The sequence below is a fragment of the Mandrillus leucophaeus genome, unplaced genomic scaffold, assembly GCF_000951045.1.
Source record: "Mandrillus leucophaeus isolate KB7577 unplaced genomic scaffold, Mleu.le_1.0 Scaffold314, whole genome shotgun sequence".
Lineage (NCBI taxonomy): Eukaryota > Metazoa > Chordata > Mammalia > Primates > Cercopithecidae > Mandrillus > Mandrillus leucophaeus.
The window spans coordinates 1,948,419-1,960,723 of NW_012103299.1; the positions used below are offsets into that span (position 1 = coordinate 1,948,419).

At 49.1% G+C, this 12,305-nt stretch overlaps 1 protein-coding gene across 1 annotated transcript in view; it reads left to right on the plus strand.

Moving 5' to 3' along the window:
* Positions 1–12,305, plus strand: part of STK10 (serine/threonine kinase 10) — a 167,303-nt gene that overhangs the window by 22,320 nt on the left and 132,678 nt on the right. The window contains exon 2 of the mRNA XM_011987725.1: positions 8,580–8,744. Coding sequence (XP_011843115.1) covers positions 8,580–8,744 — 165 coding nt within the window. The remainder of the gene's footprint in view (positions 1–8,579; positions 8,745–12,305) is intronic.

A 12,305-nucleotide genomic window follows, 5' to 3' on the forward strand; every position in this document is an offset into this window, starting at 1 on the left:
TCAGCCTCCCGAGTAGCTGGGATTACAGGCATGCACCACCACACCTGGCTAATTTTGTATTTTTTTTTTAGTAGAGACAGGGTTTCTCCATGTTGAGGCTGGTCTTGAACTCCTGACCTCAGATGATCTGCCCACCGCGGCCTCCCAAAGTGCTGAGATTATAGGCGTGAGCCACCGCGCCCGACCGGCAACTAGAGTTTTGAATCCACAAGGGGGAATGGATGCTGGCCAAGTCCCCTACTGCTCCCCAGCCCCAGGGTCAATTTCCCAGCAGCTCCAGCGGCTCCCAGGCCTGAGGTTAGGGGTGCCCCCAGGAACAGGCCCCTCTAGGCTCTTTGCTCTTGTGTTCTCATTTACTCTTCTTGAGACATACCTGTGTCACAGATGAGACAAGTGTCACAGATTGGACCCTGGTCTCCGCATTCGCCTTGGTGGACTTAGTTTCCTCATCTGCAGAGTAGGGTTGGGGAGCTGGGTTAAGGAGGGGTGGCTAAAGTTTTCTCATTTTCCTGAAGTCTGTGATATCCGTTATTTCCCGGGAGGAGGCGGGAGCAACACACCGATCCGTGGGCAGTCAGGAGGGAAGGGGATGGCCTGGGAGTGGGTCCCCTGCTGGCCTCTGTGTGGCTGACTCTCAGGAAGCCCCCAGCCCCTGACTGGGCTGACTGGGCCCCTTGGGTGAAGCAGTGCCCCCGGGTGGGAGGGTTGTCCCCACCTCCTCCGGGCTGGGCCCCTTGCGGGCACAAGAGGGAGGATTGTTCCCACAGAGGTGCTTGGGCCAGAAAACACAAGTGGCCACTGTGTATCTGCTCACAAGGGTGTGGGCTGAGGCGTTAGTCACTGCCGGCCAGCAGTGGAAGGCTGGGCCGAGGCTCCCCTCATCGTGCGCTGGAACCCGGCCTTGCCTCAGCTGGTGGGAGAGACGGACGTCAGAGGTCATAGACAGCCACTTGTTCTTTATGCTGTTCCTTGCCTGCCAACTCCCACATGGGCCTCATCTACTTGGACCACCCTTAGCTTTCCAAGACTCACCCGCTCCCTAAGACGGCCCTCATCAGAGCGTGAAGAGAGCTGGACATCATTTCACCATCCATCCTCCCCCATATAGTGGGGAGACTGAGGACCAGACGGGACTTTTGCAGAACATGCAGGCATCTCTGGCAAAACTGTCAGATACATGGAATTTGAACCCACACTGGCCGGAATTCAATTCCTAATCCTTTGAACCTGCTATGTGACCTTGGGCAGGCGACTTCATCTCTCTAAGCATTGGTTTTCTTATATATAAAATCAAACCCTTAATAGACAGTTGTAAAAGTTAATTGAAGGGATCAAACTGTCTTCTCATGTCCTCTCTCAGCTTTAGCGCCTCAGACCTAGTTTGATTTTCAGGCCTTCTTAGGGGCAGGATGGCTTTAGGCTGGAGGCTAGAAGTCAAGGAGGGCTTGCAGCAATGTCGGCTGTCTCAGCAGTTGTTCTGAGAATGCATTTCATTGGCTGACTTGATCACGTGCCAATTTTTTTGTTTGTTTGTTTTTTTTGTTTTTTAAGACAAAGTTTTGCTCTTGTTGCCCAGGCTAGAGTGCAATGGCGTGATCTTGGCTTACTGTAACCTCTGCTTCCTGGGTTCAAGTGATTCTCCTGCCTCAGCCTCCTGAGTAGCTAGGGTTACAGGCATGTGCCATCACGCCCAGCTAATTTTTGTATTTTTAGTAGAGATGGGGTTTCACCATGTTGGCCAGGCTGGTCTCAAACTCCTGACCTCAGGTGATCCACCTGCCTCAGCTTCCCAAAGTTCTGGGATCACAGGTGTGAGCTACCGCACCTGGCCACGTGCCTATTCTTGAGCCAATCACTGTGACCAGAAGGAGTGCAGTATTCTGATTGGCCAAGATGAGTCCCTACCCACTTCTAGATATTGTTGTTTAGGGACTGGAAATGAGGGCAAGTTGGCCTCTGCTGAAGAAAAATCAGGGAAGGGTGAATTATGATATGGGAGGGCAGTGATTCCCTCATGCAAATTTTCCTCGGCAGAAACTGCTTGTCTTGTTCACTAGAATTTAGCCAAATAAATAATGGTTGAATGAATGAATAGGGAATAAGCTGCTTCCCGGCAGCGTGGTGTAGTGAACACTAGGCCGGGAGTCAGGAGGCCACTGGGACAGCTCACAGTCCTGCTGGATTCCCAGGCCTCAGTCTGCTCGCTTGGGAAATGGGCAGCAAGGCTAACGCTGGCCTTCAAGGTGTATTGGCGGATGACATTCTGGCTGCCTGAGCACTCCTGAGCTGCAGGCACTCCCTTGCTGTGAGTGGTTGCTATTGGCTGTGATTGTCATTCATCTTTAACAAAGGGAGAAAGAACGGGGAGTACTGGATAGTCTTCAGGAAAGGTCTTTGGGGGAAATGTTTTAGAGCTAAGGAAGGCTTGAATTTGGATCCAGCCTTCACCCTCCACCCCTACTCGCTGTGTGACCTGAGGCACATCACCCCACCTCTCTGAATCTTTTTCCTCATCTGTAAACTGGCAATCATATTTGTCTTTAAGGGCTAGATGGAGGATGAAGTGAGAAATTCCGTTTCAGTCCCGTCCTGGAACACAGAGAGCACTCAGTGTCAGCTGTTTTTATCATCAGCAGTATTACATCCCCTGTGGCCTCAAGGTGATGGATTGCTGCCTCAACGAGGCTTTGAAAGAATTTAATTTTGGCCAAGTCACTTTTTGGTCCACGGTTCCTACTAACCTCTGTCTGGCAGGTTCTGGTCTCTGTGGAATCTGAGTGAGGTGCTGGGTAGCGGGTGTGCCTTGTGTTGACACTGGCACTGGCTGGGGCCTGGCTGTCTGGTCAATGCTGCCTTTCAGGATGGTGGGCAAGGCAAGGTTTGTGCACTCCTGGAAAATGGTCCCCCCTGGGCCTTCTCCACCCTCAGGAGAAAACATCCCTTTTCAGGAAACCCAGGTAAAGGTGACATGTGGCCTTCTTTCCAGCTCTCAGGACTCAAAGATGAATGATTGAAGGGGGGCCGTTGGCCAGCTCAGCATGGTCAAGGTAGTTGCCTTGGTCACTGGCCCGGCTCTAGCCACTCCACTAAGCCCTCAACCTTCCTCTCAGGAAAGGAGCAGAGCTGGCCTAACCTCTCTTCTGGGTTTGGAGAGGAGGGAGAGGAGGAGTAGGAAGAGAAAGAGGAATGTGTGCAGAAGGAAAGGATTCTTTGCCAGACCTCTGGTCGGGATGTACAAAAATCAGCTTTACAAGGAATGAAAAGGCAGGGACACAATCAGTTAAGACTCTGTGTGTGTGTGTGTGTGAGAGAGAGAGCGAGTGAGAGAGCGAGTGAGCGCACTGAGTAACATAATTGATAGGTTGCTAAAGCATTCTAAACAAGCTTTTTTTTTTTTTTTTTTTTTTTGAGACAGAGTCTTGCTCTGTTGTCCAGGCTGGAGTGCAGTGGCGCAATCAGCTCACACTGCAACCTCTGTCTCACGGGTTCAAGCAATTCTCCTGCCCCAGCCTCCCTAGTAGCTGGGATTACAGGCACCCACCACGCTGCCTAGCTAGTTTTTGTATTTTTAGTAGAGATGGGGTTTTACCGTGTGGGTCAGGCGGGCTCCCAATTCCTGACTTCAGGTGATCCCCCCTCCCCGACCTCCCAAAGTGCTGGGATTACAATCGTGAGCCACCGTACCTGGCCTAAACAAACTGTCAAAATTGAGTTTAGGGGAGAAGACCCCACAGAGTTAGAGCCACGTGAGCTGGTAAATCCTAGGACAAGGACTGGCTCTGGAAAATGGCCCATCATGAAATTTCCTTCCCTGAACTGGGCTCCTGGGCCCGATACGGGAGGCATCCCAGACTCTGGCATGCAAGGAACGTGGATGGAGGAAGAATGTGGCCACCAAGAGTGTGCACACCTGGGCATGGGACTGCCTTAGTTCCAAGCCCACTCTGCCGCCTCATTCCTCGGGTACTCTGCCTCGGGTGGGTCTCCTCATCTGTCTGTGAGATACTGATAGCACCATATTGTAGGGTGGTCCAGTAGATAAATGCACTAACACATATAAGCAGCACAGACTAGTACTGCATAACAAATGACATATTATTATCACTACATGGGATCCTGGGGACTTTGCAGCTCAGTTGATGAAAGAAATACTGATCTGAACTGAGAATGAGTGTACAGAAAGCAAATGTGCAGAGAATTTGCCTGCTTGCTCCACTCCTCAGTATTTTTTTTATTATTTTTTTGAGACGGAGTCTCACTGTGTCACCCAGGCTGGAGTACAGTGGCGTGATCTCGGCTCACTCTAGTCTCCGCCTCCTGGTTTCAAGTGATTCTCCTGCCTCAGCCTCCCGCGTAGTTAGGACTACAGGCGTGCACCACCACGCCCGGCTAATTTTTTGTATTTTTAGGAGAGACGAAGTTTCACCATGTTGGCCAGGCTGGTCTCAAACTCCTGACCTCAAGCAGTCCACCCACCTTGGCCTCCCAAAGTGCTGGGATAGCAGGCGTGAGCCACCATGCCTGTTGCTTCCTTCCAGAAGGCTCCTTGGTGGGGTTAGGTGCCCTCTCCCTCATCCCATCATAAGCATGCTGTCTCGTCACTCTCAGTAGAGGGCTGTGAGAGGGTCGCTCTGTGTCTGTATTGTGGGCGCCCTGTGCAGGGCTGGCCCAGTAGTGCTCTGTTAAGTGTCTGTTGGCATCTGGTCTTAGAGGCTTCTAAGTGGTGGAGATTATAGGGAGACCTTGTACGGTGGCTTAAAGTTTGGAGAATTTTGACGTTAGAGGATCCAGATGCAAATTCTGGTGCCACTCCCGTAGTTCCAATCACATTTCCCCTCTAAACCTGGACATGCACGTCCATCTGTGGAATGGGGGAAACCTCAAGCCTCAGGTCCCTGTGATGACAGGAATGAATGCACATTGTCGTCCATGGGCGCTAGATGTGCAGGAATAACTTGGCCAGCCGGAATTCCGGGTGTAGTCAGGTTCCAGAGTTGTTATGGAAGGCAAGGGTGGAGCATGATCAATATTATCGTTAGGAAGGCGCTGTGGTGGAGACTAAGCTCTGATGTGTTCATTCAGTCCAGAGGAGCTCGTTTTCCCTGTGCTTTGCAATAGATTGCTGGTTAAGGTCTCCAGATGAGCAGCGGGCTTTTAGGGGCCTTTTTTTTTTTTTCCCCCTGAGATGGCGTCTCTGTCACCCAGGCTGGAGTGCAGTGCTGCAATCTCAGCTCACTGCAGCCTCCACCTCCCAGGTTCAAGCAGTTCTCCTGCCTCAGCCTCCTGAGTAGCTGAGATTACAGGCATGTGCCACCATGCTTGGCTAATTTTTGTACTTTTTAGTAAAGACGGGGTTTCGTCTTGTTGGCCAGGCTGGTCTGGAATTCCTGACCTCAGCTGATCCGCCTACCTTGGCCTCCCAAAGTGCTGGGATTACAGGCATGTGCCACCGCACCTGGCTAGGGGCCACTTTGTAGGGAAATGTGTTTGTGTGTGTGTGTGATTTCTTTCTTTCTTATTTATTTATTTATTTATTTTGAGACAGAGTTTTGCTTCGTTGTCCAGTCTGGGGTTCAGTGGTGCCATCTTGGCTCACTGCAACCTCTGCTTCCCGGGTTCAAGCAATTCTTGTGCCTCAGCCTCCTGAGTAGCTGTGATTATAGGCGCCTGCTACCATGCCCAGCTGATTTTTTGTATTTTAGTAGAAACGAAGTTTCACCATCTTGCCTAGGCTGGTCTCAAACTCCTGAGCTCAGGCAATCCGCATGTCTCGGCCTCCCAAAGTGCTAGGATTACAGGCATGAGCCACTGTGCCTGGCTGTTTTTTTTTTTTTTTCTGTCACCCAGGCTGGAGTGCAGTGGCAAGATCTCAGCTCACTGCAGCCTCCGTCTCCTGGGCTCAAGCGATTCTCCCACCTCAGCCTGTCAAGCAGCTGGGACTACAGGTTCATGCCATCACGCCCGGCTAGTTTTTGCATTTATTTTTTTTGTAGAGGCGGGATTTCGCTCTGTTGCCTGGGCTATTCTTAAACTCACGGACTCAAGCAAGCCACCCGCCTCGGCTTCCCAAATGCTGGGATTATAGGCCTGAGCCACTGCGCCCAGCCGTGTGTACTTGTTCAACACCAGAACCCCACGCAGCACAGTGGGTGAGGTGCCTGCTGCAGCATTCCCCACTGACGCCGTCGCACGACCCGTGGGGAGCTGTGGGTCCTCACCTCCCATTTCCCAGACGCCAGCTCCTGTGTGCAATGGGGTGGGATTGCCTGCTCCATTTATGTGGTTATTTCTCTCTCTTTTGAATTGTGGTAAAATATACAGAACATCATATTTATCATTTTGGCCAATTGTAAGTGTAAATTTAATGGCATTAAATCATTCACAAGTGTGTAGCCATCATCACTGTCTACACCTCAAAGTTTTTATCCTCTACAAAAACTCTGTACCCACTAAACAATAATTCCCCGTTTCCCCTTTCTAACTCCTGGAAACCTCTATTCTACTTTGCACTTCTATGATTTCAGCTACTCTGGCTACTTCAGGTGAGTGGAATTATACAATATGTATTATTTTGTGTCTGGCTTATTTCACTTTACATAATGTTTTCAGGATTCATCCGTGTAGCTTGTGTCAGAATTGCCTTCCTTTTGATTCCTTTTTCTGGTGGGATATTTTAGTGTGTGGATATACCACATTTTGTTTATGCATTCATCTCTTTTTGTTTTTTTTTTTTGAGGTGGAGTCTCACTCTGTTATCCAGGCTGGAGTGCAGTGGTATGATACCAGCTCACTGCATCCCCTGCCTCCTGGGTTCAAGTGATTCTACTGCCTCAGCCTCCTGTGTAGCTGGCATTACAGGCACACACCACCAAACCCGGCTAATTTTTGTGTTTTTAGTGAGATGAGGTTTCACCATGTTGGCCAGGCTGGTCTTGAACTCCTGACTGACCTCAAGTGATCTGCCTGCCTCGGCCTCCCAAATATTCTTTCATCTATTGATGAACACTTGAGTTGTTTCCACACTTTGGCTACTGCGAGTATATAAATATCTCCCTGAGTCCCTGCTTTGAGCTTTTTTGGGGTGTATACCTATGAGCAGAATTGCTAGGTCCTAGGGTATGTCTATGTTTAACCTTTTGAGAAACTGGCAAACTGTTTTCCACGCTGGCTGCACCATTTTACATTCCCACCAACAATGCACAAGGCTTCTACCTTCTCCAGTCCTCACCAGCACTTGTTGTTTTCCATGTTTTAAAATTATAGCCATCTTAGTGTGTGTGGAGTTTTCTTACCCTCTTATTCCTCAGATAAGGGACACTTGTTTTGTCTAGGTGACGTGCATCTACGAAACAGTTCCACTGTAGTGGTGGGCACTTCCTCAGACTGCCTTTTCATTCGACTGTTAATACATATGAAATGTTGCAAATAAACACGTCAAACATTCCTGTTAAAAATTTGAACAAATTTTAGGCCAGGCACAGTGGCGTACACCTGTAATCCCAGCACTTTGGGAGGCAGAGATGGGCAGATCACTTGAAGCCAGGAGTTCTAGACCAGCCCAGCCAATATACTAAAACCCTGTCTCTACTAAAAACACAAAATTTAGCCAGGTGTGGTGGTACACACCTGTAGTTCCAGTTCTCAGGAGGCTGAGGCAGGAGAATCAGCTTGAACCTGGAAGGTGGAGGCTGCAGTAAACAGTGATTGTGCCACTGCACTTCAGCCTGGGCGATAGAGTGAGACTCTATCTCAAAAAACAACAAAAAACATATTTTAAAACAGATTAAATTTTTTTTTCTTTTGGGATGGAGTCTCACTCTGTCATCCAGGCTGGAGTGCAATGGCGTGGTCTCTGCTCACTGCAACCTCCGCCTCCCAGGTTCAAGCGATTCTCCTGCCTCAGCGTCCCCAGTAGCTGGGACTACAGGCGCACGCCACCACACCCAGCTAATTTTTGCATTTTTGGTAGAGAGGGGGTTTCACTGTGTTGGCCAGGCTGGTCTCGAACTCTTGACCTTGTGATCTCCCTGCCTTGGCCTCCCAAAGTGCTGGGATTACAGGTGTGAGCCACTGTGCCCGGCCTAGATTTTAAATTTTAAACAGAGTGAAAGTACCCTTTGAATGCCTCCCTGTTTCTGGCCCCTCCCCAGCCTGCTGTCAGGCAGTATCTCTCTTGAGTTTTCCATGCGTTCACAGACGCTTGTGAACATGTATGAAGGCGTAGTTTTCCATTTTTTTATGCAAAAGTATTGTGCCATTTTTATTGTTCAATGACTTGGGGTTTTTTTTGTTGTTGTTTTTTACTGACCAAATCAACAGTCTTTCCATGTTGGTATTTGTAGAACTGTCTCATTCTTGTATTTTTGTTTATTCCATAGTGTTGTGGGGTGTATTATACTTACTATTAAGTACAGAAATGATGTGTGGCACTGGCTATTGTTAAGAACAATGTACGTCCCGATTCAGCATCTGGACATCCGGCCTCTGTTTTCACACTCGTGCAGGGCTCCGGGCTCACGTCCAGAGGTCAGTTTCCTGCTGAGCATGCCTTGTTGACCTCCTGTATTGCCTCTTTGCAGGCCAAGAATAAGGAGACGGGTACTTTGGCTGCGGCCAAAGTCATTGAAACCAAGAGTGAGGAGGAGCTGGAGGACTACATCGTGGAGATTGAGATCCTGGCCACCTGTGACCACCCCTACATCGTGAAGCTCCTGGGAGCCTACTATCACGACGGGAAGCTGTGGGTGAGGCTGCCGCCCCACCTGCCCCGGCTCAGCCCCCATGGCCTGGTGCTCTGGAGCTAGCCTGGTCCTGAACTCTTCAACTTTTTCTCAGCATCTGCTTTGAGGGCGAGGGCTAGGGCAAGGAGATGGTGAAGTAGGGAGCTCCTGGCCACCTGCTCTCCCCTTCCTGTGGTGCCTCCCCCTTGGGAGTAGCACCAGTGATTTGGAGCAGAAAGCTCTACTGCCTGGCCTCGAATCCCAGCCCTGCTGTTTACGAGCTCAATAATCCTAACCAAGTTCCTAACCTCTCCATACCTTAGTTTCTCCACCTGTAAGGTGGGGCTAATAATAGTACCTAGCTCATAGAGCGATTACTGCGATGAAGTGAGTTAATTTATGATACGTGCTTAGAAGAGTGCTGGGCACATGTAAGAGCCCAGGTAAGTGTTGGCTGTTTTATTATTTGTCACAGTAGCACTTCTTCTGCTACTGCTACAGCTGCTACATGGAGATCCTTCTCGATGGCTGTACTAAAGAAGGGGACTCGACCAGCCTGGGCAACATGGTGAAACTGCATCTCTACTAAAAATACAAAAATTAGCTGGGCATGGTCGCATGTGCCTGTAGTCCCAGCTATTTGGGAAGCTGAGGCAGGAGGATCGCTTGAACCCCAGAGGTGGAGGTTGCAGTGAGCTGAGATAGCACCACTGCACTCCAGCCTGGGCGACAGAGTGAGAATCTGTTTCAAAAAAAAAAAAAAAAGAAAAAAAAAAGGCGGGGGCTCTTTACCAGTCCCCTATTCTCCATCAGCATCCTCACCCTTTGATTAGCAGTGTGGATGCAGCTTCAAGCCCTGTCTTCCAAACTCAGCAACACCCCTCAACTTCTTTTTTTTTTTTTAGACGGAGTCTCGCTCTGTTGCCCAGGCTGGAATGCAGTGGTGTGATCTTGGCTCACTGCAAGCTCTGCCTCCTGGGTTCAAGCGATTCTCCTGCCTCAGCCTCCTGAGTAGCTGGGATTATAGGCATGCACCACCACGCCCAGAGTAGCTGGGATTATAGGCATGCACCACCACGCCCAGCTAATTTTTGTATTTTTAGTAGAGACGGGGTTTTGCCATGTTGGCCAGGCTGGTCTCGAACTTCTGACCTCAGGTGATCTGCCAGCCTCACTCAGCCTCCCAAAGTGCTGGGATTGCAGGTGTGAGCCACCATGCCCAGCCCTCTTCATTTTTTTGAATTCTTCCAAAGAAATCTATCTTCTGACTGTGCCCTTCTCTATTCTTGGGCATTTAGGCTGTTTCCTTTTCTTTCTTTCTTTCTTTCTTTCTTTTTTTTTTTGCTGTTATATGCAACTCTGTGATGGACACCTTTGGATTTGTTTTGTATTCTTGTTTGAGAGTTTTCTTATGAGATTTTTTTGTTTTTGTTTTTGAGATGGAGTCTCACTTTGTTGCCCAGGCTGGAGTGCAGTGGCGTGATCTCAGCTGACTGCAACCTCCACCTCTCAGGTTCAAGCAATTCTCCTGCCTCAGCCTCCTGAGCAGCTGGGACTACAGGTACCCACCCCCATGCCCGGCTGATTTTTATATTTTTAGTAGAGACGGGGTTTCACCATCTTGGTCAGGCTCTTCTTGAACTCCTGACCTCAGGAGATTCACCCGCCTCAGCTGTCCGAAGTGCTGGGATTACAGGCATGAGGCACTGTGCCTGGTGAGAATTTTTAAGATTCTTAAGTGTCTATTGACAAACTGGCCTCACAGAGCCACTTTTGATATTAACCAAAGGAGATCTCCCATTGACCTCCCCCACCCACCCAGCCACCCACTTTCCTGTCCATTCATCTTCCTCTGTGTGCATACAGCGTTTGTTGGACTGCTGACTCTGTACCCATTAAGAAAAATATCTATTATGTTTCTATTCCTGTTATTGATTGTGGCTGGATACCAGGTTCATAACTTTCCCAGGTCCAAAGATACTACTCATAATAGCTAGCATTTATTGAGAGTTTACTGTGTGCTGGGCCTTTTGCTGTGAGTTTCACTTGCATTATGTGGTTTTATCTTCATTCTGTGAGGTTGTTGCTTTTTATCCCATCTTACAAGAGAAAATGAGAAACAAAAAAGCTATGTGAGCTGCTCCCCAGGCCACACAGCTAGCAAGTGGCAGAGCTGGAAAACCAGATAGAGCCAAACACAGTTTGTAAGTAGATTGTGACTGTCATGCTGTTATTTAAATAAATACACTAAACTTTTCTGTCCCTAAGTTGTCACTTTAGGCTGGTGCTTTCTCCTCCAGGCCCATTGCTGTGGCCAAGACCATTTCTTACCCTCCTCTTTTGTAGCTGCCCTGACAGCCTGCATTTGTTACTTTGTAGAAGGCACTACCTTCTCCAATTTGCCGTTTAGACACTGAGATCAAAGAAGGTGGCCCTGGAGCTGGGTAGATAAAGAGGGGGAAAGGATGGCAGACAGGAGAGACAGCATGGGCAGCGGTGTGGAGGCATGAAAGGTTCAGCACGTTTGGGAGATGGTTAGTCTAGGGCCAGGGCAGCAGGTGGTGAAAGATAAGGGTGGTAAAGTAATTAGGGGCCATGTTGTAGAAGGCCCCGCATGCCAAAGTGAAGACTTTGCCCTCAATCTTTTACTGCAGTAGTTCTCAAAGTACAACCCTTGGATCAGCACATCAGCCTCAGCTGGAACTTTGTTAGACATGCAGGTTATCAGACCCCTCCTGAGGCCCATTGAGTCAGTAACTTTGAGGTGGGGCCCAGCAATCGAAGTGACTCTGAAGCGCGTTTAAGCTTGAGAATTACCGTCTTTGGTAATGGAGACCTAGTGGTACTTTTCTGCAGGGGAGAGGCATATTCTGTGTTATAGAAAGAAGTCCAGTTTGAGAGGACAAGAGAAAAACTTGAGGCAGTTTGAGAAGTGGTAAGAATAGACTAGGCCAGGAGCCCAAGGATGTGATGTGGAACATCATCTGGTCAAGGGAGGCTTCAGAGGAAGGGACATTTGAATGGGGTCTTGCAGGATGCATAGGAGTCCTCTGGGGGAGATAAGAGAAGGAAGAGCTGTCAAAGTAGAGGGACCAGCAAATGGGCAGAAGTGTAGAAGGGAGAAGTCCAGAAATACAGGTTGAAGGATGCACCAACCCTTTGATATTTCCTTCTGTGTGATGGTTCTCAGGCCCATCTTGTGACCAGGCCTGGGCTTCTGTGTGGCTCTAGGAGCCAACTTTTCCATGTTGATATCTTTGACAAAACCAGTTCTGAACCTGGGGTCTGCTCTCAGGGACTTTGGGATGAGAAACTGGCTGTTCCCCAAGTGTGTTGAGTGCCTTCTGTAGCCATGGCTGGCAGGGACAGACTTTCCCCCGAGTGGGGTGGAGGTCATTCACCACCCCACCCCATGTGCAATTTGACAAGATTAGCTCATTTTTGTTCAGAATTTGTAATCATGGCAAAATCCGTCTGTACTTCCTTATCACTACTTCCACTTTTGAATATCAAGTGGTGCAAGTTGGAGAAAAACAAGCGAAAATGCTCTAGACCGGTAGAACTATAATGTGAGCCACATGCATC